General features: G+C 39.9%; 1 protein-coding gene across 3 annotated transcripts in view; it reads left to right on the top strand.

Annotated features, from left to right (window-relative positions):
* The window catches only part of RERE (arginine-glutamic acid dipeptide repeats), a 251,296-nt gene that overhangs the window by 119,404 nt on the left and 104,130 nt on the right, over positions 1–27,762 (top strand). For all 3 annotated transcript variants that reach the window (XM_026862554.1, XM_026862556.1, XM_026862555.1), the window contains exons 4-6: positions 5,474–5,579; positions 7,052–7,148; positions 10,849–10,953. In XM_026862554.1, coding sequence (XP_026718355.1) covers positions 5,474–5,579; positions 7,052–7,148; positions 10,849–10,953 — 308 coding nt within the window. The remainder of the gene's footprint in view (positions 1–5,473; positions 5,580–7,051; positions 7,149–10,848; positions 10,954–27,762) is intronic.

Consider the following 27,762-nt stretch of genomic DNA (forward strand, 5'->3'; position numbering starts at 1 on the left):
CCCCCCCCCCCCCAGGAATCTGCTATGAGTGGTCTTTATTTTTCTTTCTCTTTTCTTTGAATATCAGTAAACGTCCAAATCGAGTTAGTGTAAAAATGCTTCAGCAGTAGGAGTAGGAATGTGGGTCGCAGTTCAACAGGGCAGGGAAGGGCCAGGACAAGGTGGGGTGGAGCAAGTCAGAGCTACCGCTGGTATGGGAGTCAGGTAATACTGTGTCATGGAGCATAATTAGACTTGCTTGTGTGAAATGAAATAATTTTGGGGGAGCGAATAGGGCCCCAAAGGAGTGGGTTAATATGTAGTGTTAAATGAAAATAATGTCCACTTCAAAACTGGCTTTGTGAGGCCAGAGCTTCTGCGCTGCAAGGCATGAGATGTTTATTTTGAACAGTGGAGGGACTGTTAAAATCATTAACATGTTGTTAAAATAATACAAAGAATTTGGTGGCTTAGAATGAATCACGTGTTTTGTTTTTTTTTTTTCTGATACAATAATTTCAGTGTTGAAGATACGTTTGAACAGAAAGATGATCTTTTCCTTGTTTCTATTTTGCTATTTGTTTCTTTGTAATAGCTACTACTCACTGACTCCAGCGTGCCCATCTGTCATCTCCAGCATTTCGTATATTGTTTCCAAAGCTAGTTGTGATTTAACGTGGTCTCTAAATAGGGCAAGTAATGAAGGATACTGCTTAAATCCCTCTGAGAGAATCTGCAGGACATCTGTGATCATTTGCACAATTTGGTTAGTCATAACCCTGGGAAGAGAATGTGGAATCTCTTAAGATATGAATTGTGATGTGCAATAGCTCTGTTTTGAAGTGCGTTCTAAAAGAAAACTGGCACCTAGGAATTGTAACATGGTATGGAAATCAGTGCATTCATACTTTTAAAGAGAACTGCCAAGATTTATTTTTTTCCCTTTTAAGGGAAAGGCTAATTTTTAAATAGAAGTTGACCAGATGCTTGTAAATTGGGATGCTTTCATCCATCTACAGATTTTATCTGATTCTTATTGAATGTCCAAAACTGATTCATGGTTGTTTTTTTTAAAGGGAACAAAACCCAAAACAGGGACAACAACAAACCCCCCAAATGAGAGCTTTGAGTACTGCAGCAATAGGCAATATTTTCATTTAAGGGGAGGATGGAGTTGTGTAGCACAGGGCATCTTTTTGAGCTGACAGAAAGAGCCTTTAAAGCACTTTACTATTGCTGTGATTTCTGCAAGTCTGAATTTGACATGTGACTATCTGCAGCTTTTAATTTGTAAAGGTATAAAAAAAAAAAACACCAAACAACCCACCAAACCACTTCATGAACTAGGGGATGCTTCTTTTGTGTGAGCCTGGTTCTAAAATAAATAGTCTACCACAGAAGTTGGTGCCTTGACACCTCTGGGTATAGTCTGCTCTGTAAATGACATACATATTTAGAAAGCTGGCTGACAAAATAGCATGTCTAGGAATTTCTGTGCAATGAAGGATATAAATGTGAAAAACGAGATTCTGATAGTTTTGTATTTTTAGGGAGATTGAAATTCACTTCAGGTTAAAGCCCACAAAGTCATGCACGTTGGAGAGTAGTTACAGAAAATACTGCTCAAGTTGAAGCTTTTAAATTAATTGGGCAAAAAAGCAGTAATCATGGTAAAAAGAGGTATTTACGAATGAGATCAGATCGCCATCCCTCAGCAAACCCAAGCCACAGAACCCACCACCCAAACCCAACTGCTATCGGCAGAGCACAAATAGCAGCAATTTATTAGTATATCAGCATAGTTTTAGTTGCATTACTGTCCAGAGACTCTTCTTTAAAGAAGTTGCACATCTCGGTTGTAAATGATGTTTTTGTTGCTGCAGTCCTTGTGTACAGAGGCACCGAGTCGTGCCACGTGTGTGTGTTCTAGCATTCACATGATGAAGAAGAGTTGGCATGATGGAGCATGAGCTGCTTTCCATTAAGAAAAGATATACAAGTCTTGTAATTTTTGAGGATACGTACATTGGCCATATTAATCTTTTCCTGTCACTTAGAATTAATTTAAAATGCTTATTTCATAAAATTTCGGTTTTAGAAGTTAAAAGCATAGATAGCTGGTGTATGCCATGGTTCAAATCTGTGCTTACACACCTCACTTCGATTGACTGTCTCTTGTTTTTATTATCTGTTCCGGTTGTAATTCAACCTTCATTACTTTCCTCCATAGTTTTTAAAAATATGTAATTTTTTTTCTGAAGTGTAATGAAAAAAGGAAGGCCACTTTTCTGTGTTATGAAAACCCCTGTATATTCTTTGTAGTTTTCCCCTCTGACAATGCCTCACAACTACATGATCAACCTAAAGAACTCAATACCATTCGTGTTGGCAGGTTGCAGTGTAGGGCAATTCATCATTTCCCTGCAAACTTCTTAGATTCAGCCAGCCTCCTGAAATTCAATCTCATTCACCGTGTTCTTCCTGACTGTGAACTGATTTCAGAGGAGGAGATGCTGTTGTTCTCTTCCACTGTGCAGAGTAAGTGCTAAGGTCTGGAATAAAACACAGCGAAGGGAACAACTAAGGCATTCTGTGAGTCTGAGAACAAAGTTTCAAAATGGGAAATGAGCACCTTCCCATCAGATTCAAGTGCTTGAGCTAGAAAAAAGCTCCAGACTGTGTGTAGATGTTATGCTTTCCTAAAGTATGGGATTTTTGAATGAGACGGTGATAAAATACTGCAAAACGTTACAAATACATTGCCTGCCTTCATAGTTTGTTAATGTGTCAATATTCCTAATAAACTCTTGTGTAATCCCCTGCTATTCCATTTCTTGAACACGTATTGGGGAACTCGGGTGTTTGCAGTGAAGCTTACAGGAGGCACAGCAATAAGAAAACTTCTCTTTGCATTGACTGAATGACAAACTGGGATGGGCTTTTGGGAGGAGGGAGGAGGATGAGGTGGTCCCTGAGGGCAGAAAATGGTAAAACTTCACTCCTAACTACTGATTTTTTTTTATTTTTTTCTTCTATCCAAATGCATCAGAATGCTTTAAGTGACCTCAGCCTCATCCCTGTGCTGCTAAAAGCCCTGTGCTGTTCTGTGCTAAATAGGGAACTGAGACAGGGAAGTGACTGCATCACCACGTCCTTTACAGTCTTGGTTTAAGTCAGAATGAAGCTGTGACCTCCCAACTTAGAGCTCTTTGTAATGCCAAGGCAATGAAAACGTTTGACAGTTTTGATCCCTCCTTTTTTTCTGTCACATAACCTCAGTGTATGCATACATAAGAACACATCTTCACACAGAACTTGTTACCCTCTTCCCGAGTTCTTTCTGCAAAACTGTCCCTTCGTAGAAGAGTTGCTGTAAGGTTACATTCGAGGTTGTGACCATTCATTCTGCATTTGCTGCCTTTGTCTTCTCAGTGACTTACTCATCTTTTTATCAAGATACAGTAACTTGTGTCCTTTTCTCAGAGTTCTCCATCGGCTGTTGCTAGTTGTTCAGACTTTTGGTGATTTGATTTGTAGATAAGCATTTGTCCATCCCTGGCAGAGCAGTCTGTAGATCCTTAGTTCTCCTCCTCCTCCCCCCCCCTCAGATATATTTTGCTATTCAAAACCACCAGCACCAACAAAATTCAGCGCTGGATATTTTTGTAGTCCTCCTTCGTGGTTGCATATACATATGTGCTTATGCCTCCTTTACAGTGCTTCTTGGAGTGTTGTATTATTTGGAAGACACCTGACTTTAGTGGCACAAGCCAAGAAAATCAACGCATTAGCTCTTGATGCTTGTTGTAAACTGTCCGTACGTACACGTGGGTAGTTTCTGCATCACAAAGCGATGGTTTCTGGGTGTGCTCAACACACAAGAGAAAGAGAAGAAAATAAAATTTCGACTAAGAAATGCAAAGGGAATTTTCAGAGAAATGCTGGGTTAATGTTTCTCATCATTGCCGCATGCTGTTCTTGTTAGCGCTGTTAGAATTTATGAACTCTTAGCAAGAGGGTAACAGAACATTTACTTTTTTGGTTGGTGGTTTTGGGGTTTTTCTTGGTCTGTTTGGCACAGAACTTTATTTCAGAACAGGAAAGTCTGCAATCACATTTTTTTGAACAGCAGGCAGCAGAAATCAGTGTTGCTTCTCAGATTTTGTTATTTTGTGTGTTTTTTTTAATGCATCAGACAAGCTTGTTGTCTTTGACTGCAAACATGTTATTTAAAAAAGGAGCTTCAGGTTTCTCCTGTCCAGCACAAAGACGCGTGGTATGTTTGTGAACGTTTTTTGAGACGTTCAGTACATGGAGCACATGTGGTAGCAGTGGCTTAGGGAACAAACTTTTTTCTGGCACAATGCTGCCACTAGCAGTTTTTTTGCGGTATTACATGTGTTTTTAATCAAAGTCTTCACAAAGTGCATTTAATGGAAAGATTTTCATGTTGTTTATTAAGCAGAAAGGATGAAAATTGCTGTAACAGCTGGGCTGATGTGATCAGGAGAGACGATCGGAACTTTCTGGTCCCAGTAACCTGTGATTTAACTCTCAAATGTGAATGTTTTAAGAGCAGTCTTAGAAAGGTCTAGAGAACTGTAGTCCAGAAAAAACAAACGGTGCTTGCAGTTGCTTCATGCCAGAAGAATGTTAATTCCTCTTTAGTCCTTCCTCTCTTTCTTCAAGGGTTTTGCAGTGGTAGAAGGAATTGGCTACCAAGGGTTTCAAAGATAAACTGAAGCAGAGAGTCTGTAATAACTTGATCTAAAAAATTCTCTTTGTAAGTGGTGTTTACGCTTCAGTTTCCTTCTGAGAAGAAACAAACTGGTAGCTGGATCCTTACGTGAAAAAGGAGCACTTGAGGAAAGTAGTTTTGTGTGAATTCTGCTGCTGGTTGTGTGAGGTACATGAGCAGTCAGTCAGTCTGTTGTTACTGGGATGGAAGTGCAGCATCCTATTCTTCTGTGTAAAGGAGTGTAATAAAGAACATCTATGATTATGTCTGAATCCATCTGTCCTTCTGGGGAAAAAATCTGGTGTATCGTAGTTACAACTGTTTAGAACGGTTGCATTTGTGATACTACTGGTATTGTTTTTTCCGTGTTTGGCCATAAATACTTCTTGTTTGTAGAAATTAGCAGACTAAGATCATGCTGCATGAGGCCAAAAATTCCAATCCTCTTCTGACCCCTGCCACGTTTTTTTTTGTGAGTGAATAGATCAGTATCTGCTGGTCAGATATAGAGAGAGATACAACATGATGATGCAGTCCTAGGTTCCTGTTGCCTTTGAATTTGAAAGGCGTTCTGCCACTAGCACATTGCCTTTGTTTTATTGTCACAGAAATATGTTTTCTTTCCTTTTGAGTCTTGCCTTAGGTTTGTTTGTTTGTTTTTTTTTTCAGTGTGAATACAAATTTTATACTTTAGAAGATTGTGTCAGATGTGGTCTGATTTCCTTTTTAGTAATGCCTTTAGACCTTCTTTTTCAGAGTAAACGGGACCACCTCCTTATGAATGTCAAATGGTACTATCGCCAGTCTGAAGTCCCAGATTCAGTCTATCAGCATTTGGTTCAGGACAGACACAATGAGAATGGTAAGTTAGGCTCTGTAGAGTAAGGCTTTCTTTACTTCTACTCTGAATTTTAAGTTTGAACAGTCCAGAAAGCAAGAACACTTCTGCCTAGGGATATGAAGCAAGGACTGTTTGATGAAAACGGTGTATTAGAGGGTGGTTGATAGTGTTTCTTACCTGCCTTGTTTGTTCTAACTAACCATCGTAGCTATAATCAGATCTGTTTCTGGTATGGTTTAAATACTGTGCTGCATTATACTAATGCCTTGAGAGAATAGTGAAAAACATCCCATCCTTTGTAGGCCTTCTGGACAGTGTACTGCTATCTTACTGACTGAAGACCAAGTTATCTGAAGAAACGTGCATCTCTTCTATTTTTTGTGTGTGTGTGATTCTGCCATAGTGCCATGAGAACTATTGTTTTTTACATACATGCTACATTGCATGTATGAATACTTGCTGTGATTAATACTGCAGTAAGTGATGTAACTGAACCACTCGTAGCTGAGTTCCCCCTTTTCTCTTTGCAAAAAAAAGTGTGATCTTGGGTTTAATAGAAGCAGGAGAAACTTTAGTACATATTCCAGTGTCATTTATCTCTTGCCTCTAGGGGAGACATAACATTTGCTTCTATTCTTACCAGGAAATTTCCTTGAGGCAACTGCTAAAATTCTGAAGGTACTCCAAGGTGAATTGTGATGATAAAAGTTGATCCTTGAAATGTGGAACACAGCAACTTTTCTGTGCATGATAGTGTAAAGTTGAGCCCACATTCTCCTTTTTGCAGGCATTAAGGATGTTTTATGTGTGTGTTTAGCAAAAGCTGCACAAACCTAACGTTTTCCTTAGTAATTTATTTGAAACTTCTAACTATGGGATTATAGGCACAGCATCAAAATGAGCATTTTTGGTAATGTGGCTGCTTTTTTTTATGTCACACTTCTGTGCACGTGGAGAAGTATTTTTGTGTGGTCTTCAAAGGTATTATAAAGAGGTCATGGAAAAAGTTGTCTTCCAGTTTTTTTGTTAACACTGAGAATTTTCTGTATTTGAACACGAATGTCAATATTTATCTGAAAGCCACAGCACTGAGCAGTTAGTACTGTCAAGATTTTACTGAGGATTTAAGATTACATGTGCAAAACAACCAAGATCTTAACCTGGAAACCAGAAGTCAGGGATAAATTAATTTGCTTAGTTCCTTTCAGTTAGGAATGACCAGTTCTAGTGGTTAGTGGATGTCATCCAGTACCCCTAAAAGCTCTTTCCCCTCTTTATAAATAGCAAGGGAGAATTCACGTGTAAAAAGGGTATCCCGCTATTTCCATACCTTACAGGTCATGTAAACAGCTTAACACTGAGGAGTCTCTCTTGAAGAAACATCCTCAAATTTTGACCTGTTAAAAAGACCTGCAAAATGGCAACGGTAGATGCTTTCACATTACGGCTAATGTGTTGGTGCTTTTTTTGTTTGTGTTTTTGCTTTCTGGCAGACTCTGGACGAGAGCTTGTTATTACAGACCCAGTTATCAAGAATCGAGAGCTCTTCATTTCAGATTACGTTGACACTTACCACGCTGCTGCCCTCAGGTAAGTCACAGAGGATGTGGTGCAGCGGCTCAGAGGTGGCTGAGAAAAACCTGCTTGAGAGCGGGGTGCTTTTTCTGGTTTTCTGTGGGGATCATTAGCATACCGCTCAGCTTTCTCCTCATCTCCTCCAGTAATTAACTTGTTATCTGTTCTCATTCAAAAAGGAGCTGTAATTCTACAATCTCGTTTTAATCTCAGTTAATCAATGTTGCTCAGAAGATATTGTTTCCCATCGTTGCCAATTTAGGTTATTGCTAGTTCCCGCAGAAATACTACCCTTCCCTCCTCTGTGTTTGATTTCACTATTAACAATAGCATCTCCTAGCAAAGTGACTGTTAGTATGTCGCCCTGATTAAATTGCGTTAAAGGCTTTTTCTCTGAGGCACTTGTCATTGTTGCAGCTCAGCTAAGAGCTCCATTAAAAACTAGCTGCACAGACAGGAGGTAATGGACCCCTGTATTGTTCTCTGTACTGTCTGCCCTTCCCTGGAGGTTGCTGCTCTTTTTACTCACTGAGTTTTTAACTTCAGTGGCTAACCTTTGACTAGGCTGAAGGGACACACCATTAGTTAAAAATGTTTTCAAATAGAAACAGCGAGGCATTATTTTTCAGCAGATTTTTCAATATGCCAAACATGCATGGATATTGTCAAAATGCAAATTGAATAATCTCCCTGATAATAATGCTCAGATGGTGTTTCAGTAGAACCATCTGGAGACATTTTTTTGTTCAGAGTCACTTTGCTGAAGCCACTTACTTCAAGACAAACTAGCTGCAACTTCTATTATATGGGTGGGAAGAAGTCTTTGATTTACAGATTAGACTTTTTTTTATATAAACTCAGAAAATTCCAGTGGTGTACAGTAATCTCATGAAATTCCACAGGGCCTTTTCTGAGTTACAGAAGGTCACTTTCCAATTTTAAATCAGCGTGCTTAGAAACAAGCTAGCAGGAGGTTGGCTGTCTTGATGGAACCAATCTTGGAAAACTGACTCTGCTTTAACAGAGAAGCTGAACTGTGTGGATGGAATTTTCCCTGGGAGGATTTTAACTTCTCTTCAACATTCTTTCTGTGTTGTTTTGTTGTTTTTGTTTTTGTTTTTTTTTCTTTAAAGAAAGGATAAAAGTGGAAAGATAAAAATAGAATGTATGTGTATACCAGGCAAGCTTGAAAAATAACCTTATCTTCTCCCCTTCCAAAAGGAGTGAAGGCTGCTGAGAGGCCAAACTGCTTCCTCGATGTGTCTTGTGCTTCATCTGCATTGGTTTTGTTTGGAAGTTCGTACCACAGGCACCTTTCAAATCGCCCTTTTGTTTCTTTGTTGGCTTTCCCCGTTGTTTCATTGTGTTCTGAATTGTTCATGCTTTTAATAATTCTTACAGGCTTGTAGATGAGATGGTATCTAAAGATGCTGATAATTGAGAGAATGTATTTCTGCAGGATAAAGATTATATTTTTGTTGATTCTTTTCTAGCAAATTGTGATTAATACGTGCAATTTTCAGTGTACAAGATGAACATAAGGGTAATTGCACGTGGAGGTCTAACAGTTAGAGAACACAGACTAGGCAGTAGGTATTGTGATGCGTGAAAGGAGGGTTAACATGAAATTCTAATTTATTCTAATCCAAGATTATTTTTCTGCCCTCTGCAAACAAAATGGCTCTGGTCACACAATGAATTGATGACAAACTGGAAAATAGAACCAGTGATTGTAACTACTAATCTTCTGCTCTAACCAGTAGAAAAAATTAACTTAGAGGATACTCATAGATCCCTGTGGAAGTCTGTAATAAAAGTTATGTTCTTTTTACCTATGTGGTAAATCTTTGTCGTAATGCATAGTGCTACTTGTCTGAAATGCTATGAACAAGATGTACTGCTTTCATGAATATAGATAATATAAGCTTACCTGGAAAATGCTTGTTAACAGTGAGATGAATTACTGAAGGAAACGAAATATTTTCCCCAAAAATACTTTTAAAATTTGAATTTAATTTGAAATGGCAAAACAAATACCCCTTCTCATTTTTCTTTCTTTCTAAATGACTAAACTCAGAAACCAGCTTCAGCCAACCAGGGATAAAATAAATAGTAGTGAACAAGTTTGTCTTTCAGTATTTCTGTGTGACATCTCAATTATGGACCTTGTTAATGTTCCATGACAACCTGGCGTGACCCCTGCAATATCCAGTGTTGCTTTGTCCTTTGCTAGAAAGGCAGTTGACTGAAAATTAGGCAATCATAGGGACAATTATGCAGCCTCAGCTCACAGGATAGCCGTATTGATTTGGTCTTAAAACAGTCAGCAACTTTATTCATCCTTCATCCTTTTGGTGTGTTGGTTTTTTTTTTTTTGTCCTCGCCTGTAGTAGTTGATGTTGTGGATGGGCGAGCTCATGTTCCATGGCAGGTTTGCAGTGGCTGTTGATTGGTAAAGTCTTGTGGAAGCACTATACCACGAAAAGGTTAAGAAGGGAAGCAAGCTTAGCGCTTCTACCTCCTGGTGCAGTTTTTCAAGTATGCAGGGCTTTAAAGCTCGGTGAGAAGACAAGGCAAATGAATCCAGTAGTATTACAGGCTAAATAATTATTCATCTTGGTGTACTGGTGGCAACAGCACTTCTCATTCAATTTTAACCAAGGCTGGCAAACCTTTTTTAAATGTTAAATAAGTCCCTTGGCTTATTTATAATAGCAAATACTATTCAGTGAGTACAAGTGAAAAGGGATGCTATCTATATTAACACTAGAAAGCTTGAAATACTGAAAAAGAGCAAAATCTTGTGCTTTGTTTATTGCATTGAATCAGCTTTAGATAAAAAGCACTAACTCTTGGGCTGTCTGGCCTGTTTGTCTCTGCCCGCTTCTGATCTGATTTACTTGGCGGCAGTAAACTGCGACGCATGGAATGACAAAACACGAGCAGCTGTCGAACATTAACAGTGCAACAAACCCTTGAGGAAATGAGATGCAACTTCTTACAGCTAGTCTTCATGCTTAAGGATAATGACTTCATCAACAAGCTATATTAAAAAAAAATTATTAACAGTCTGTTGTAGAACAAGATAATAAATCCTATTTTCCTTGTTTTCTTCTCTTTTTTTAAAAAAAATGTCTTTGTGTGTTTTACTGTCTTTTGTGTGGCCGTAGAAGGAAGAAACTTTAGAGTGCTTGGAATTTGTATTGTTAAGATTGCAATCCTGTGAAAAACAGCCTAGCTTTGCTTTTTATTTGGAAGTATTATTAAACTGAAATTTTATTTAGCCTTCTAAATAAAAAGCTGGCTTCCCAAATAATACGATTAGTAGAATTTTGGAAGCTTCCTTGAAGATGTAAATGTAATAGGACTGTAAAAACTTTGAAAATAAGACATCTTCAGGACTGTATTTCTAGGGTAGATATTGTCTGTTCGTCTGATTAAATTTGGGCTCTTCAGGACTGTGTGCTGGCTGAATGAGAATTAATGAATGTTTGTAGAATACCATCTGAGACGCTGTAACTGAATTTTCTTCCCTTTCCACCATGGGAAGAATCTGCACGGTTATTTGTTACAAAAGGCTTTTATTTATGATGTTTTAGACATTTATGAGAACACAAGGATGTCTGTGGCTTATGCACAGATTGCAGTGGCACTTAATTAAAATAGTTGTTATTCAAGATAGAGTTCTAATACCATTTTCCCCTCTTTCTTTCAGAGGGAAGTGTAATATCTCCCATTTCTCTGACATATTTGCTGCTAGAGAGTTTAAAGCCCGAGTGGATTCATTTTTCTACATACTGGGCTATAATCCAGAGACAAGGTAAGTGACGTGACTTTTCAAGGCAAGCTTTACTGCTGATCTGAGCCTGTAGGAACAGGAAAACTACTCAAGGGGAAAAAAGTTAACATTAGCTATGATGCTGGTAGGAAGGTGGGGTGGCAGGGAGTGCGAGGAGAAGCTACATCTTCCTGCTGAGTGTGTGTATAGGAGGAGAATTAGCAAATAATGAAATTGTGCAGTGAGCCATGACGTCTGGTTGCATCTTTGGGTAAATAACATACTGCTTCAAAAGAGGTTTTCTAAAACTGTGAAATGTTTTTTAAGGGTTGCAAACATTCGCAGGAATTCTTAGCTGTCTCATTGGCTAAATGCAGACCCCTCAGAATTATTTTTGAAAATACATTCCCATCTTCTAGTAAGCAGTGCTGAAATGAGGTACTTTAAGAAACCGAGTTGAAAGTTTTAAAGTGTGGAAATTAATGGTTTTGTGTGTAAATACTTATAGAGGGTCCATATATCAACAATTCCTAGTTTATGCTTTGCTGGCCGAGAGCAAGTTAGAAGTACAGAAAGAACTCTTGGGGAATTACTACCTCTTTGAAGAAGGGTGTGTTCAGCATGCTCTTTCATTCTGCAGTTCCTTCAGTCTGCCTGGGAGTTGTCCAACCACTCTTTTATCAGCTGTGTTTGTAAACCAAAGCTGGTACTAGACTGTACCTTCATTATTCTTTCAGGTCCAAACCACTGCGCTTTTTTTTTTTTTTCTCCATTTATGTAGTTTTTTAAACACAGAGGATGCCTTACAAATACCAGCCTTAAAGAGTTTGTTGTCTAGTGGCATATTTCTATGAGCACATGAGTAAAAGATTGCTTGAGTAACAGGGCTCAGCAAGGTCCGTGCCACCTGGAAGTGGTATTGTTTCCTTCAGTGCAGAAAACATAATTAGCGATGGACCTTGACTTCTAGAGATATTGTTGAAAAAAGTATTAAGTGGGGATTAGCTAGGCAGATAAATAATAAATATTCAAATTGTTCCATGGTAGATTTACTGTTTTTAATGCAGATATGAATCTTTATGCTTAAGGGCATCGCCAACCACTAACTGCTTGCAGTTAGGAAGAAACTCCCTGTGTGGGCATATAATTATGTAATTGCTCATTTATGAGGCTTCCTGTACCTTACTCTGAAGAGTCTTAAACTGTCCATATGTCTGGGACAGGGCACTGGACTAGGTAACCTCGCTTAACCGATCCAGTTTACATTCAGCTGTTGTCAGTGTAAGTCCTTAGGAAGCAATCTTGCTCTAGTGTATGGTGCTGAGCTCTGGGAAAAGGACGTGAAATCCTTTAATGTTTTAAAATGCAATATTTTAAAATCTTTTTGCAACATCATTTGTGTGGGGTTTTTCTTTTTTTGAGCAGTCCATCAGGGCAAGGCATGTATGAAGCCTGTTGTGATGCACCTCTCTGATGTTCAGCACCATGCTTGACCCTTCTATTTAGCACTTTTTTTCAATGCATTTTAGTTTTGAGGGCATAAATGCTAAACGAACTATTTGTACTAGCGTTCCAGTTCTGTGTTTAATGGATGACTTCTATAAAACGCCATTTATGCGAGTTGTCAGTGCAGTCTTAAACCTACCTTCTGTGTAGAAGTAGCTCTTAATTCTTTCAGCTATTAGGAAATGACTGAGCCTGGAAAGATCAATAAAATGACGAAGTATAGCACTTAGTGATCAGCTAATTAGTCAGACTAGCCAGTTCTCAAAATGTAGGTTTTTCTTCATTTGGTTGCAGCCGGTGTTTGTTATTTTAATTCTAGCTCTTCAAGTCTGTATTTTGTCTTGGAATGGGGGGGTGGGGGTGGGGGGTTAGCCAAAGGAGCTGAGTCTAGGTGGCTTGATTATTTTCTGTGTTTGCTACTGCCTTACAATGCATGCTGCTTTAAATTCCTAATTCTAGATTGATTTTACTTTTGGAATAGAAGTGTTATAACGTGCGTTTCAGGATGACCTGTTGGTGGTTTGTCTATGAAAACAAAACTTCATCTTCACCTTGATTAGCTTTTCCGATGTAGTGTTTGTTTCACATGAAAAGGATGGGAAATGTTCATGGTAGCTTGAAGTAATAGTTTGTTGCAAATGAGGTTCTGAGTACAGCAGTGTGACCCCCTCAACTGATCTGTAGAAATGTGTGGTAGGATACATTATTAGACCAAACAAGCTTGAGCAGTAGATTGCATCTACAAAGATGTACTTCTGTTCGAGTGGGTTTGGTTTGTGTTCAGCAGAAGATGCTCATCACTTTTCCAGGACTCTCAAATGCAGTTCAATGGTTTGGGAATCTGACTTTTCTTCTCTGTTTTCATATGTTCTATTTGCAAAACAATCTGCAAAAATCCCAGACCCCCAAACCATCCAAAACACTGGTGTGGTGGATGTGTAGTAAGAGGCCCTTTTGTTCTTGGAGCACACCGTGCTGAAGGAAAATAGCTTTGTCCTTTTCTTTTTTTCCTGTTTGGAAGCTTGCTTGAATATAGCTTTAGCTTGGGAAATATCAACTGTGATCCTACTGTTGGTCATTCTGCAGTCTGGAAGTGGTAAACCTGTGTGCTTTGGGATAACTTTTTTTCTTTACAGTGTGTATCTATCTGGGAGTTTTTCTATAGAGTTTGGTAAAAGATTACATGCTTTGTTTCAGTAATTCTGACATCAGTGAGAAAAATCTGATTGTGGAATAAAAAACCTAATCTTAAAGCTAGAGGTTGGGTGTTACCACCTTGAATAAAGCGTTAATCAAGCTTGTAAGTAGACCTGAAATATGTTCCTGGCTCTCAAGAGTGGGAATACATCTGCGAACCTTGTATAGCCAGCAGAGAAAGGAAATTCATTTTATGCTAAGTACATTAAAATAATTAATTTCATGTCTCTTCAGAGAAGTGATTGCTCTGACACTGATTCTACTACCATGGAATCCACTCAAACTTTTGAGGCTCCTCAAATGGCCAGACGAGACTAATGCCTTATCAAAGAAGGGATCTTAAGTGAATTGTGCAGGCCCTGAAATCGGTTCAGAGCATTTCAAAGCGTATGGAATAGCAGTCAAGAAGCGTTACTGGATAAAGCAAACCAGACCTGATGTGCCAGTCTGGAGCACAGGTCTGCTGGGGAGCGGCTGGGGGAACTGGGGGGGTTCAGTCTGGAGAAGAGGAGGCTGAGGGGAGACCTCCTGGCCCTCGGCAACTCCCTGCCAGGAGGGGGCAGAGAGGGGGGATGAGTCTCTGGAGCCAAGGAGCCAGCGCCAGGCCCCGAGGGAATGGCCTCAAGCTGCCCAGGGCAGGGTCAGGCTGGCTCTGAGGAAGGATTTCTGTGCAGAAGGGGCTGTTGGGCGTTGGAATGGGCTGCCCAGGGCAGGGGGGGAGTCCCCGAGACCCCTGGAGGGGTTGAAGAGTTGGGCTGACCCATTGCTGAGGGATCTGGGGGAGTTGGGAACGGTCAGGGTGAGGGTCAGGGTTGGGCTGGAGGAGCTGCAGGGGCTTTTCTGACCGAGGTGATTCTGATTCTGTGATAGCACTTCAGAAAATCGGTAACTGCACCAGCTTGAGTTAAGCTGTTGATTTTGGTATTTGAGTCAGAACTCAGCTCTGCCTGTTAAGAAGAAATAATGCAGCAAGGCTTGGGAGAGCTCTTGAACCTGTCACTTGACCTCAGACAGCTGCCTGTCACCAGCTCATACCTTACCACTCCTTTCCTACAACCCTAGCTCCTGCCTGATCCGCCCGATGTAGCTGATTCTGGCAAGGACTTTTCCCAGTCCTTCCTTCTTCCTTTTTGTGCTCTGACATCCTGTATGGACTTACAGAAACAACTTTGAACTGTCTGACTCAAGGATGCAGGTATGCCAGATGCCACTATAGGTACTGGCCTGGTTTTGTAGCGTACTGGCACATACTAGTCAATCAGTTCTTGAGTAAATAAAGACATTGCAGAGTTTCGACACTGACATCTGTAAATATACACAGATTTAAATGCTACTCAATTTTTACTTGGAACTAGAAAAAAATCAGATATTATTCTACCAACATTTCTCATGGCTGTGAATCAAAATTACTCTCCACAACATTGTTTTGCATTATAGAACAAAATAATACCAAACATTCAAGGCATGGGTGAATTTTCTGAATAGGTATTTTGGGAAGACCAGGATCTTGTCTGTGTTTTTATTCCACAAAATTTGTTTTTTATTCTTAATCTTTTTCTTCTGAAGTGTTCTTGTTGGGGAATGTTGTAAGCTAAATGTTGGTATGCCTGAGAGGAGTGTTCCCCAAAGTGAAATTGAAGTTGACTTGCTCTCTTTTTTTTTTTTTTTTTTTTTTTTTCTTTCATGGCTTACTATTTTGTTGTCTGGTAGGGGATTTCTGTTTAAAGTCTTCATCAAGAGCCTGTTTTTGTTTTTTTCCTTTCAATGAAAGTGTAGTGGGTGGAGTACAAGTTTCACATCTAGAAATGGAGAAGACCAGTGTGGTCTTCTCCATTACAAAATCAAGAAGCCAGTGTGGAATTGTGTGTAAGTAGGGTTTTCAAAGCTTCCTCTTAACGTTGCCTTTATAAAAAATTGTGGTTGAATGATAAATTGATATCTACAACCACAATGCAAACAGAGGCTCAAGAGGACTGCAGAGCTCTGTTTTGCTATTTTGATCTTTTTTTTTGGCTAATTTTTAGCAGTCAGAATATTTTGATTCTATGCATATAATAATGCCTAGGGCAGTGATAGAGGATGAAATGATCATAACGGTTTTTAAATGTATCCAACCTTATGTCTCAAATCAGAGCCTTAAAATGAGGTTTATTAGGCTCACTCTTAGTAGAACCTTGAGAGTTTGGGGTGTACTTGTTTAAACAAGAAAATTCCTACAGTGTATCACAAGTCTAATTTTTTTTTTTTTTTTAAATAGGTTTAGCAATTTTATGAGGAATCCTCCTGATGGGGGAGATTGGGGACTGTTTGCATGGTATGCCCATGTGATGTGAAACAGATGGCTTCTGTATGTCTTCCTAAGTTAGAGCAAAATAGTTTCATATTGCTCTTGTCTAATATTCCTGGGAAAGAACTATGGAAGATGCTGAGCCACCCTCACTTCATGTCAGTAGGTATTGTCATGTGTTAGAGGTGCCTTGCAGTTGATTCCTTTTAAACAAACAGACAAAAAACCTTCAAAAACCTGTATTTAGATAAATGGATGTATAACTTCCTTGGGTGGTTCTTTCTAGCTGATATCACACTTATTAGTACCATTTGGAATACATTATTTCTGTGTGTTCATAACTCAATTTATTTCTGAACTGGAGGGTAGCATAAAAGCTGAGAAATTTTTCTCAAGTCCATGTTGTGATTTGAGGGGAAAAACCCCAATCCAGAATAGCAGCAACAAAAAAATCCAGAAATGCATTTCAGCTGTAGTTGAAATTGTAAGTGCTCTTAAATGGGTCAGCTGGTAAAGGCTGTGCAACAGATTTGGAGTAGGTTATTTTTTTTCTAGTCTGTAGTCTGGGAAAATTTGGTCAGAGAGTCTTCTGAATGTGGTGCCTCCTGTAATGTTTTTATAACAGAAGTGAGCTGATAAAATATTATGATGGTTTTGTCTCTTTTTTTTTTTTTTTAAGCCGTTTATAAAACTTCGTTGTGTTTCTGGAATTTTTAAATAAATAGCCTAGTATAGCTTAGTCATTTAAAAAAACATAGGAACTTTTATCATGGTTGGTTGTGTTTGATTTTTAAAGGTTTGTTTGGTTTTTGGTGGTTGGTTTTGTTTTGTTTTGTTTTTTTTTTTTTTAACAAGTGTGAGCCAAGCCCCTCTGTCCTGTATCTTTTGGAACAGCTCCTTCAGATTATGAATGAGCTTTGGTAGCATCAGTTAGTTTCAGCAGAGCCACAGTAGCCGAAATGTTCAAGTTACTGAACATTTGAATTATTATTGCAGGTTCATTGAAGGAGCCAGACTGTGTTGGTGAAGGTTTCCAAGAAGGGAGTGGGAGGTAACATACTTTGGGCAACAGGAAAGGTTTATCCACCTATTTTGTAACAAAATTTTCGCACTGAATTATTCTGAGAGAAAACTTGGGGTTGTTCCGTGGCCTGATCTGTTTTGCCTAATCTGTTTCTGTCTTTTAAACTTCAAAATTTGAGAAACTTTCTATCCTTCTGTAGTATCACAGTAAATTCAGGCATCTCAGATGCTCTAAGATGGAGGCAGGTATACTAATGAAAGTATTTTATGCTGTAGGGAGAAGGGATATTACCTTCCTAGAAATAGGGTGGCTAATAATTTTTTTTTAATTACATAAATATGTGGTAAAAATCAAGGATGATGGAGGAAGCTGAAATAGAGTCAAGTCTAACTCCTCTTGGATTCACTTTGTGTTCACACGTGCTTGTAAATGGTAATGGCATTGTTGCTGAGAATCCCTGTGCTTTAAATGTTCTCATATATTGCATTACTGACAGGTAGTATAAAAGTATTTTGTGAATCAGCTTGCTGCTTCGTTTCCTAACCAAAAAATTGTATATTCAAATGTGGAGCTTCTGTTATTTGCATCTGTGAAAACCGCTAAGCCTTTTACTGAATGTAATTTTTAAAAAGCTGCTCACGAAGTGGGAAGAACGTGCTTTCAGAAGCCTGTTTTAAATCGCAGAAGGTATTATAAAAAACAAAAAAAGTGCTGGAACCCCGCTCCCCAGCCTTGGAATGGCTCTGCTCTCTAGCGTTGGCTGTATCGGATCCCCTAGCTAAGGCCCCACTTCCCTGCACACTAGCTTGGTGTGCCGGGGCTGCGGAGGCTGTTCAGTGCGCTTTATTTACGGAAACAGCAGGGTTGAGATTGATTGCGTTGTAAGACAGTGTGTGGATGAGGGAGGGTCACAGCACATGCTCAGTCCTGTCAGTCCGAGGGCGAAGTTTCTGCGTTCTGCGTGCAGGCTTAGGTCATAGCACAAGCTCAGTGAAAGCTCTCTGAGGTCTCTCAGACTGCATGTGCCTCCATTTTGAGTTGGTAGAGTGGAAAAGGCAGAGTTTTTAGCTGTTAAGTAGAGGGTTCAGGAATACATCTAGACCCACAAGAGCCTGTCATAGTCATGGATGATCCATTCAGCCCCTGCAGGTAGGCTACATCACTCCGGCCTCCCCTAAACAGTGATGATTTTTGCTGTTATTTGTGACTTCTGAAATGTTTATGAAATCATTTCATTACTATTGCATGTTCCTCAGAACCTTGTAATCACATCAGCTTTGCTGTGCAGCTGTTCGGACCGTGCATGAGGGCACTGAGCAGGGAGTCTGCTGGCTAAGGGGTGCATGTAGCAAAAACGTTGAAGCTGTCTGGGCTTTTTTATTCCTTTTTTTTTCCCCTCCTCCCCTCGTGGTGCAGTTTTAATTTCAGTTGTGCTGTCTGCATGCCAGCCTTCTGGCAGGTCTGTAGGGAGCTGCAGAGGCGCTCTGCAGGATGCAGTGCTGCTGCCGAAGTGGCTATTAGGAAATGTTTGGGCCTGCAACAGACTGTTTAGATAATGTTACAGGGAGGGTCGTAGATCAGCAGCCATTGGTTGCTCTGAGGATGGGTGGTTCTCGTTTTGATGGAGGGGCAGTGATCCTGCTGATACTTCCTCAAGTATTAAGGAAAAAAAAAAAAACAAACAAAAAAACAAACCGAAAACTAGCCGGCATGGTTTTGCTTGCTTGTCAGTCACATGCAAATAACACTTATGCATCTAAAATGCAGCAATATTGTTTTGTGCGTCGAGAAGCTCCTCCTCACGTGACGGCTGTGGAAGCAATACCCCCGTCGGTTTTATCGGGCTAGCAAAACACTTCAATTTTTTAGACTGATCTGAATAAAACCGGTGACTTGGGCTGCACAGTTTGGTGTGATGATAGTATGGTTGTGGCCAGCTCTGAGGTCCTCGTGGGACAGCCGTCAGTGACCTGTCGCTGCTACAAATCGGTGGGTTTGAGAGGACGTGGGTGTGTTGAATGGGAGTAAACGTGACTGCGCAGCGTGTTCTCATTCCCAGCAGCGTCTGAGCTTGTGCAGAACTGGGTGCTGTTTTGCTGTGGCCCTCTGCCTAGCCCCTTGGCTCGTGGAACTGATCCCGGGACCGTGGGGTCTGTTGCTGTTGAGAAATACTTCAGTCAGGGCAACTTGTTTGTGAGTTACTGGAGTGTTTTGAGTTCAAAGGTGACAGGATGTTTGTGCTGCTCGTAGTGACATCTCTGGAAGTTTGTAGCCTTGCACACACAGCCAGTCACCTGTGTGGTGTGCATCGCTGGGGCTACCTTCCTCCCCTCCTCACAAGCCAGGGAAGGAATGATGAATAAGACTGCATCATTTTGCACCTGTTAGTGCAGGGTCTGTATCTGTATGCTCCCCGAAGTGTCATTCCATTTTCCATTTCCTTTTATACCTATGGAGCATAAAAATCAAACCCACCTATTCAGTGTGGGTCACTGGTCATTTTTGCTATTGGCTGGAGCAAAGTCATGCTAATGATTACAGAACACAATTCCCTTGAACTTTCAGTCCGGCTGAATGGTCTCGTAGTTGAAGGGGTGTCTCTGTAGGCCTAGGCTTTAGAAACATTCCTACTGAAGCAGCCACTTGAATCTGTACAGGAACATGCCACTGAACAGGGATGTGACACCTGTGTCCTTAACATTTGTTCTAAATGTTGACTTACAAGCAGAAGAGAATGCATTAAGGGATGGGGATTGTATAAAGCAGTCTGCTTTTGTGCTGGCTTTAGTGATAATTTGGGCATGCATTTAAAAGAGATTTGGAAAAAATTCTACTTCAGAACTTAAAATTGAAAATTTGGCCTTGCTTATTTTTAGCAACTATAAGGTTAATTTAAAATAGCACAGGTGGAAAAAAAAAATTAAACCCTCCCCCCCACCTCTAGGTTATAACAAAACAAAATCTGATTGTCAGACAGAAGTATTACATTTGGCAAAACAAGTACTGCTGGAATAATAAGCCAAATAAGACATTCTTCACTTAATCACTTGCACATGTGAGCTTGTGGATGTGATGTTGGTTGTATTGGCTCCCAGAACTCCCCTTGATGGATGCCTCTGGTGTCTGTGCTCTGCTCGTGTAGAATCAGATGATTCCTGCTCCTAGCAAATGTATAGATATTTTTATTCCCTGTGGCAGTACTCCTCTCACAGCAGACCTTCAGTGTTTTTTGACATCTCAATTTTTCCTTTCCCCATGCTTCAACATAAATGTCTTTCACCTGCATTGCCAGTTGTGGAGTTGGTCAGCCAGTAGTAAAAACAGTTTTTATAACGAGAGCAGTTCCTTAGGTTTGTGAATAGGTGTACAAGACTGTTAATGCTTTGCTTTAAAAAAAAACCAACCAAACAAACAAACAAAAAACAATACAAGGAGAAAACCAACCTCCTTACCGTCCCCCCACCCCAACCCAACAAATAAAAATAACCAAAAAAAACCCCCTTGGTAGCAGGAGAAGTAAGGCTGTCTGCTGTAAGGTACTGGTGGTACTGACAGGATACTCGGTGTGCTGAAAAGCCCCTTTCTCCTTGATCGGACTGTGAGTGTGCTGACGCAGTGACTACTGATGGTGAAGTTTTAAGCTGGCTGGATGCCCAGAAGATTCTCTCCTGTTCAGAGGCTGTTGATAGGTGGTCTGGTGAGCCACGGCTCCACTCCAGACAACTGCTTGCAGTTACAAATACGTTATGGAAAGTGCTTGTATTTTGTTCTTTGGATGAAGAAATAGTGATTAAGTACTTGCTAGTCTTAATTCTCTTTGTTCTGGCTTAATTTTAGCTTTGTTTCAAGACTTAAATCAGTAAGATTACCTTTTCCTCCTTCCTTCGAATTCTTTAGGCTGTAATTTGTTTTAATTAGAGCTTTGTATTTCCAGGTGTATGGCAGAACTAGGGATATCTTCAATCTCGTTTTATGCTTCGCATTCTTCATGCTTATCACCTTTAACATATGCTGTTGTTTCTCCATCTATCTGCTGTTCAAGCAAGGTGGAGATTTGTGTTGTCAAGCAAGCTAAGAGACTGAGTGGTAGATCGTTTCATCTAACCTTGATGAAACTTTATAGAAAAAAAATTAACTGCTAGGTTGCCTGGTTCCATTGTCCTGCAGATAAACTCTGATTGTGCTGAAGGAACGATGCTGATGTAGTATATAGTTGGTTTTAATAGTGAATATTTGCTCTGGGAAGTGCAAAGGTACTGCCTGGCCATTTTAGAAACTATAGTTATAATATAGTTATATGAGCTATAAACACTTGAAGCAATATAATTCCATGCTGAATTCACTTGCATATTTACTTCTCAGTGTAACTGTTGCTTGTGTATAAGGAACATTCTGGTTCTATTAAAATCATATGTATACCAGGTAAAAATTTTTCTATCATACAGAGGTTTCCACTAACTAATTTTTTGGAACTTGTGATCAAAATACTGGTGTCTTCCTTATTTGAGGGCAAATAAATATTGGAAAACAAGTATTAGAGAGGTGATCAATGAATTCTACAACCAAAATATTACCTGCACAGGTAATTCCTGTGTGGAGAGACTGCTCGTTTCCTTTGCAATAACGTGTGTCCCGGAACAGCTGTGTTACCATCACTTCCATCCTACCTTTTGGGTAGGGGACAGTACTTCGAAGGACTGTGTAGGGTTTTTTTTCCTCCTATATAAACCTGATGAAAAATAATGTTGTCTTGACAAAGCTTTCTCTGTCTGACTCAAACTTGTGCAACTCCTTCCTTCTCCAAACAGCAGCATGGGTGCAGAACATGGAGTCCTCCACTTCCTTAAAATTCTGGCTCTGCAATCAGTCAGCAGGTGTGAGCTTGTACCGATAATACAATGTTAGTACATGTTTATTCATTCCTGCTTTAGATTAAGCAATCACTAAAAACATTCCTGTCTAAATTCATTTGCCCGAAATACAGGGTTGAATTTTTCACTCTGAACACAAAATTGCTTTTTTTTTTTTTTTTATTATAACACACTGCTACAACAGGCTTTAAACACAACTTAAAACTTACTAGAGGCTCAGCATTAGCAAAAATATTTTCTGAGCATTAAGATACTACTTTAAAAAGGTTTAAGGCACAGATGCAAGCTGGGCATATGAAATCAGGTAACTTGAAGTAAAATTTTTACTGTAGAAAATATTTGTTGGAAAAAAAGCTAATGAACAACTGTTTAATCTGTAAACTTATCTAGGTCCCCGTATAATGAAAACGAACCAATGTGAGTAACTCCTTGTCTTTAAGCAGGAATTGCAGGGTTTTTTCTGGGGAGGACCCAGTTCTGTTCTTGGGTACTTCACGGCTTTGTGGTAGTTGTGGGGTTGTTTTGGTTAAAGGTTGAATGGCCTGAACCTGATTTTCATATTTTGAACGGCGTATTGTAAGAGCATAACATGCATAAGAACGGTCGTCTTGGGCCAAATTAAGGATTCATTTGGCTCAGTGTATTGTCTCCCAACAGTGACCATAAGCAGATGCTTGGAGAAAGTAAGACTAGAGCTGTGATGTATGGCAGGGGCTTGCTGTGTTTGTGGGCAGTCCATTTGGCATTGCTGTGCTGAAATCTTATGACTTAGTGTTGCAGTGGAGCAAATGTATGTAAATCTCTTTTTTTTTTTTTTTTTTTTTGATAGAGCCTGCACAGCATCAGCTGAGGGAGGAGCATGGCAAGAGAAGTTCAGAGTTTTTGGTTTATGGATGCACAGAATAAAAGGAAACAATGTCCTACCAAATGGATCTCTTGCATGTAATGCCAGTCCCTTTCAGGCCCTGATAAACTATTTTTTAACCAGCTGAAGTTGGAGTGGAGTAATTTTGTTCTCTCCTGTTTTGTCCCTCTAGAGATGGAACAAAATGATCCTTGCCAGATGTTTTTAGAACTGCTTCTGAAGAGTGTGGTGTTTTTTTTATCTTGGATATTGGAGCATTTGCATAAAAGGATTTTTTTAAAAAAACTTTTCTTGAGATTTTTCTCTTTCCTGACTACTTCAGATTTATATAAATTTTACAGAAATCACAAATATCTAGGAATTGCCTTACTGTATCACACTTTCAATTTATATAACTGATTATCTTGCCAGTAATAGTGACTGACTGGCTACGTCAGTGTTAAAGTGTATGATTTCAATTTATAATCTGTTCTGCCTATAAGACATATATCTGGTTTGGGTTTTATTTAGTAAGCCATTGATTTTCTCACCAGGCTTCATAAATAAACCAGAATCTCCAAAGATTCATTGTTTAGTGCTTATAGCTTGTTATTGCTTATTAAAAATAAAAACCTACCCCCAATGCCCTGCATATCTTTCATCTGTGTCTTTTCATCTTTTGTTATATAAAAGTAATGACCTCTTGCAGCTGTTGTTGCACAGTTCCTCAGCTAACAGTCTGTCCCCCCACTGTGATGTTGAAGGGCCAGAAATCACTGTTCTGGTACCAGTTGTGGCCTCAACTTCAGAGGGCTCTGTCCCCTCCTACGGGTTGTATTCCAGGATGGCGAGACCTGGGTAGACTCATAGTGCTTCTAGTCTAATGGCTGGAACTTTTTTTACGCTGTGAAGATTGCCTTAGCGACATGCATATGTTGCAGAAGGCAGTGTGTTTTAGCAAGTTGGTTTTGAAAAGCTTTTCTGAGAGCTGCGAAGAGAATTGGAAAGACTGTTTGAAAGGTGGTTTGTGGCTGGGCCATTTGGCCTGTTAAAAATCCTTTTTCTGTTGAAGCATCCCTCTAGTTTAATTACAGATCACCTCAGTGTACAGAATCAGGAATGATTATTCCAAAGGTGGTTAAACGGGTAGCACAGAACCCTGTCCTCTATGTGGCATTTGGGTTTGAGCGTTTTGTTTTGGTGTTTGGGTTTTTTTAATCTTAATGGTAGCATGAAGTTATTGTCATGTTTTCTGGGCTGTTGCAGTAGCAGGTGTCTCGGAAAGCCAGTGCAAGTGCAGTGTGTGGCGGAGAGCGTGCAGTGCATGGTGACCACAGCAGAAGGAAATTAAAGCCTGTCTGCTGGGTGAAATGAGCTGATGAGGAATATAGTTGGTTGAGTGTGATACTGCAGTAGCACCACCTCCCTCACCCTGTCTCAGGAATGTAAGTCAGTATAAAAAAAAAAAAAAAAAAAAGAACTTCCGTAGTAAAAAGGGAAGACATGAAAGAAGCAGTGTCACAATTCCTAAGCTTCCACCTTGTGCACAGGATCCCTGATCTCTAAGGGGGCAGCGTGTGTAGCTTCTTTCAGAAGCTTGGCTTCTGGCAAAGTCCTTCACTAAATGTGCTGGGTGAAGAAGTGACTTGGATTCACGTCAAAGACAGGACAAAGGTAGGACAGTGCAGAGAAGTGCTGCGTGGAAATCTGTAAGTGCCTTTTGCCATTGCCGCCAACTTGGGAGAGTTCTGCTGCGAGTTTCCAGCCTTGAACCCTGCATGGCTCTGGCAGTACCGTAACAGCAGTTGGTGTTGCAAGTCCTGAACCCAGGTTATCCTCAAAGCTGCTCTAGTGTGCTTCAGCGCAGCTCAGCCTCTGTCTGGCAGCAGGTTTCGCGGCCGTGTTTCGGTCCTTCATGGCATTGTGATGCCACGGCACGGGCACAGGCTGCCAGTTGTGCCAGGTTTTGTGTAAATGGCATGAGTATAGACAAGAAGGTAGATGATAAACAGAGGGTTAAACTTGTTTGTGTATTGGAAATTGTGCAGGAACTCTTGTTGCCGACCTTCCTGCCTCTCTTTCCTTCTTTCTAAAGCTGATAAATTAAAGCTCTGCACCACCCTGCGCTGTCTCCTGTTCCTTTCTCATCCTCACCTCTGAACTGTTTTCTCTCAGTGGTGCTGCTTTTGGCCTTGAACCTCCAACCTCCTCCGTTGCTTTAGAATTGGAAGGACAAAGCTTTATTGAACTGAACATCCTCTCTCTTCTCTCGGAACTGTTTGGAACAAGCCTCTCTCGGATTAGAGTATGCTTGTTTTGCCCTGCTCAGCTACAGAAGCTTCTTGCCTTTTTGATATTCAGTCGCAGGCTTCCATCTCCTTTCTGACCAGCCCCTGTTTACTTTGCAGAATACAACGTTGTCATGGCAACAGGTTACTTTTCAAAGGGAACATCTTGTCATTATATTTAATCCACTGCAGCTGAAGAGGACTGAAATATTAAGTTGTTGTTGCTATGGATACTGCTTTGTTACATCAGTTTCTTTTGTGTCAGATTTCATATACAGTGTTGGGTCCTCTTTTTTCTTTCCCATCGAATAAACACAGAGTGCTGTTCCATTATTATTGTAATTGCTTTCCACCAATATAATTTAGCTTAAAAATCTACAGTGCATTTTAGTTTCCATAGCAAGAATTTTCTTTCCATTTGCAAACCCATTCCTGGGGACGTGGAAACGGTAAAAATTATTTAACAGACTGTGTGCCCTTGCAGAACGATCAGCTTTTTGTGCCTTTTGAAAAAAAGTGTGATGTAGGGCAGTCTGCAAGAGCTTCCTGCACAGCAGCTGAATTGAGTCCAGTCCTTACCTTTTGGGGCAGGAGGAGGGAGTACCTTTAGGGTGTGAATATAATCAGGAAATGATAAATGAGCGATGAAAAGGCACACAGAAGTATTTCTCTCGACACTTCATGTGAGGAATCATGGTTGGGTAGCCCCATTGAGTTTTCCCAGCTAACTCTACATAGTTAGGAGCAGAAGTTCCCTCCAAAACTTTGCTTTTATCTTTGCAATTACTTACAGGATGCTTCAGACTCCTCTAACAGGGCTTGATTCTTAACCGCTTTATTTATCATACTCAGTGTGATGCAACTGAAGAGCATGGGAGTTGGGGGATATTTGGAGTGCTGTGTTTTTTCTTGTCTAAATGGAATATAGTTTGAGTGGCCTTTGGCTGGTGTGAAATAGTGTAGCTGGCAGAAACTGCATAGACATGTTTTCAGTTTGACTTGCACTAACTAGTAGAGATGGACGTGGCTTTAAAATGAATTCTGGGAATAAAGGAAGAGCATCAGCATTTTCTGTAGTCAGTTTTCCCTTCATTCCTCACAAGGAAAAATTCTGACACCTTGTCACTGCAAAAATGTACCTTCGTATTTAATTTATGACTTTGTTGTAAATATAAAATTGTTTTTCTAGTTCAGTCGTTTCTTTGCATAACCTGAAAACAAGAGTTAACAGTGTCAGATCGTGTCTTGCAAAAATATGCAATGGAGAAAAAAACATTTTCCCATGTTCTCGTTTTCAGGAGACTTTTGGCACATACTTTAGAGTGGATCTGCTTACCAGGAGGTAGCATTGCATAGACATCAAGACAGAAGATTGAGTATTACAAAACCTGTGTTTATTCCTGTCAGACAGGTTCTCCAGTCCTCTTGTCTTGGATAAAGTCCATTCAGATCCAGAGCTCTAGTTCACCCACTTGTGTACCAATGAATAACGTTTCAGAATGGTCAATAAGGTCAAGTTTAACTTAACACACATAGGTAACATACTTGGAAATTTTGAGGTGAAAATGTTCATAAAGATACACAAATGATCATGTAAAAAAAAAAAAAACCAAACCAAAACGACCCCAAGCCCAACCCTCCAGTAACCTTTTTGGCTTCTAGTGGTATTTAATGGTTTGGATTCTGAATTTTTTAAGTATAAAGGAAACTTTATCGGTCAGAGCTTAAGATCACGGTGAACGTGGCAGTGTGACTTAAGAAATCCTGCAGGGCACCAGCTTACTTGTAAAATGATGTTCTTACTCCCGTAACAGCAAATTGCAAGATGAATTCAAGTTTGCTCTTTCCAAGTTAAGGATGGTGATCTAGATCTAAGATTTATGTGTGTGCTCTCCCTTGCCAGTGTGTTGAGAGGCACTTAAATGTCGTGCAGTTATTGAGGAGTTAAATTCAAAAGTTTATCTTAAAACAGCTCTGAATTTTGTGGTCCTTTTAATGCAATATGCAGAGTGTAAATAAAAGATTGCTGTTTAAGAACAATTTATAGGAGAAGTAGTACGTTGATCTTCAGGATATTGAAGTTCCGTGGATATGGTTGTTTTCTTTAATGCTGTTTTATAGGAGTCTTGAACAGTCATTTAAATTTTCAGACTGTAGGTGCATTCAGTATCCCAAATACCAGTGTTGAGGCACAATTGCATTTACAGACTTGCAGTGATCTGGCTCTTGACGAGCTGGCTGTGGGAGATTACAGCAGAGAGGTCCCATAGATTCAACTGTAGTCCGTGAGAAATTAGTATTTCCAGTAAATAGTTTTGTTCTTGTGCCTTCTTGTTGCTTATATTTTACTATATTTAATAAAGAAAAGGGGTCAAAGGGCACTCTCCAGTGGTAAAGCTTTATTTACTCTGTTAGTCTCTTCAAAATTTAAGAAGAAAAAGAAACGTCGTCATGTCAGATGTGTTATTCTGGTTTATGTTGACATACCTTTAACTTCGTTGTTGCCAGGGTAATTTTTCTGCAACATGAAAAAATAGTTTTTTTCTCCTGCCATATACTGTGATGTTTCAGTAACTCCAGCCGATGGTGTGAGCAGCACAGAACCCCTCAGAGCATAATTCTCACTAAGTGGGGGGACAGTTCATGTGGAACTTGAAATTTTTATGCAAACGTAATTTCAAAGTAGTGGAAAAATATGAGGGCCAAGTGTGTTCTGCAGAAGAGAATCCCTTTTTGGATGAATCGAATTAAATTCAATTCTCTAAAGTTACAAGGCATGGTTTGATTGCCTTTTAGATTTTTCCATGCTTCTGTGTCATACTATCTGATGTGAT

The sequence above is a fragment of the Athene cunicularia genome, assembly GCF_003259725.1.
Source record: "Athene cunicularia isolate RWA chromosome 21 unlocalized genomic scaffold, athCun1 chr21_part1, whole genome shotgun sequence".
NCBI lineage: Eukaryota > Metazoa > Chordata > Aves > Strigiformes > Strigidae > Athene > Athene cunicularia.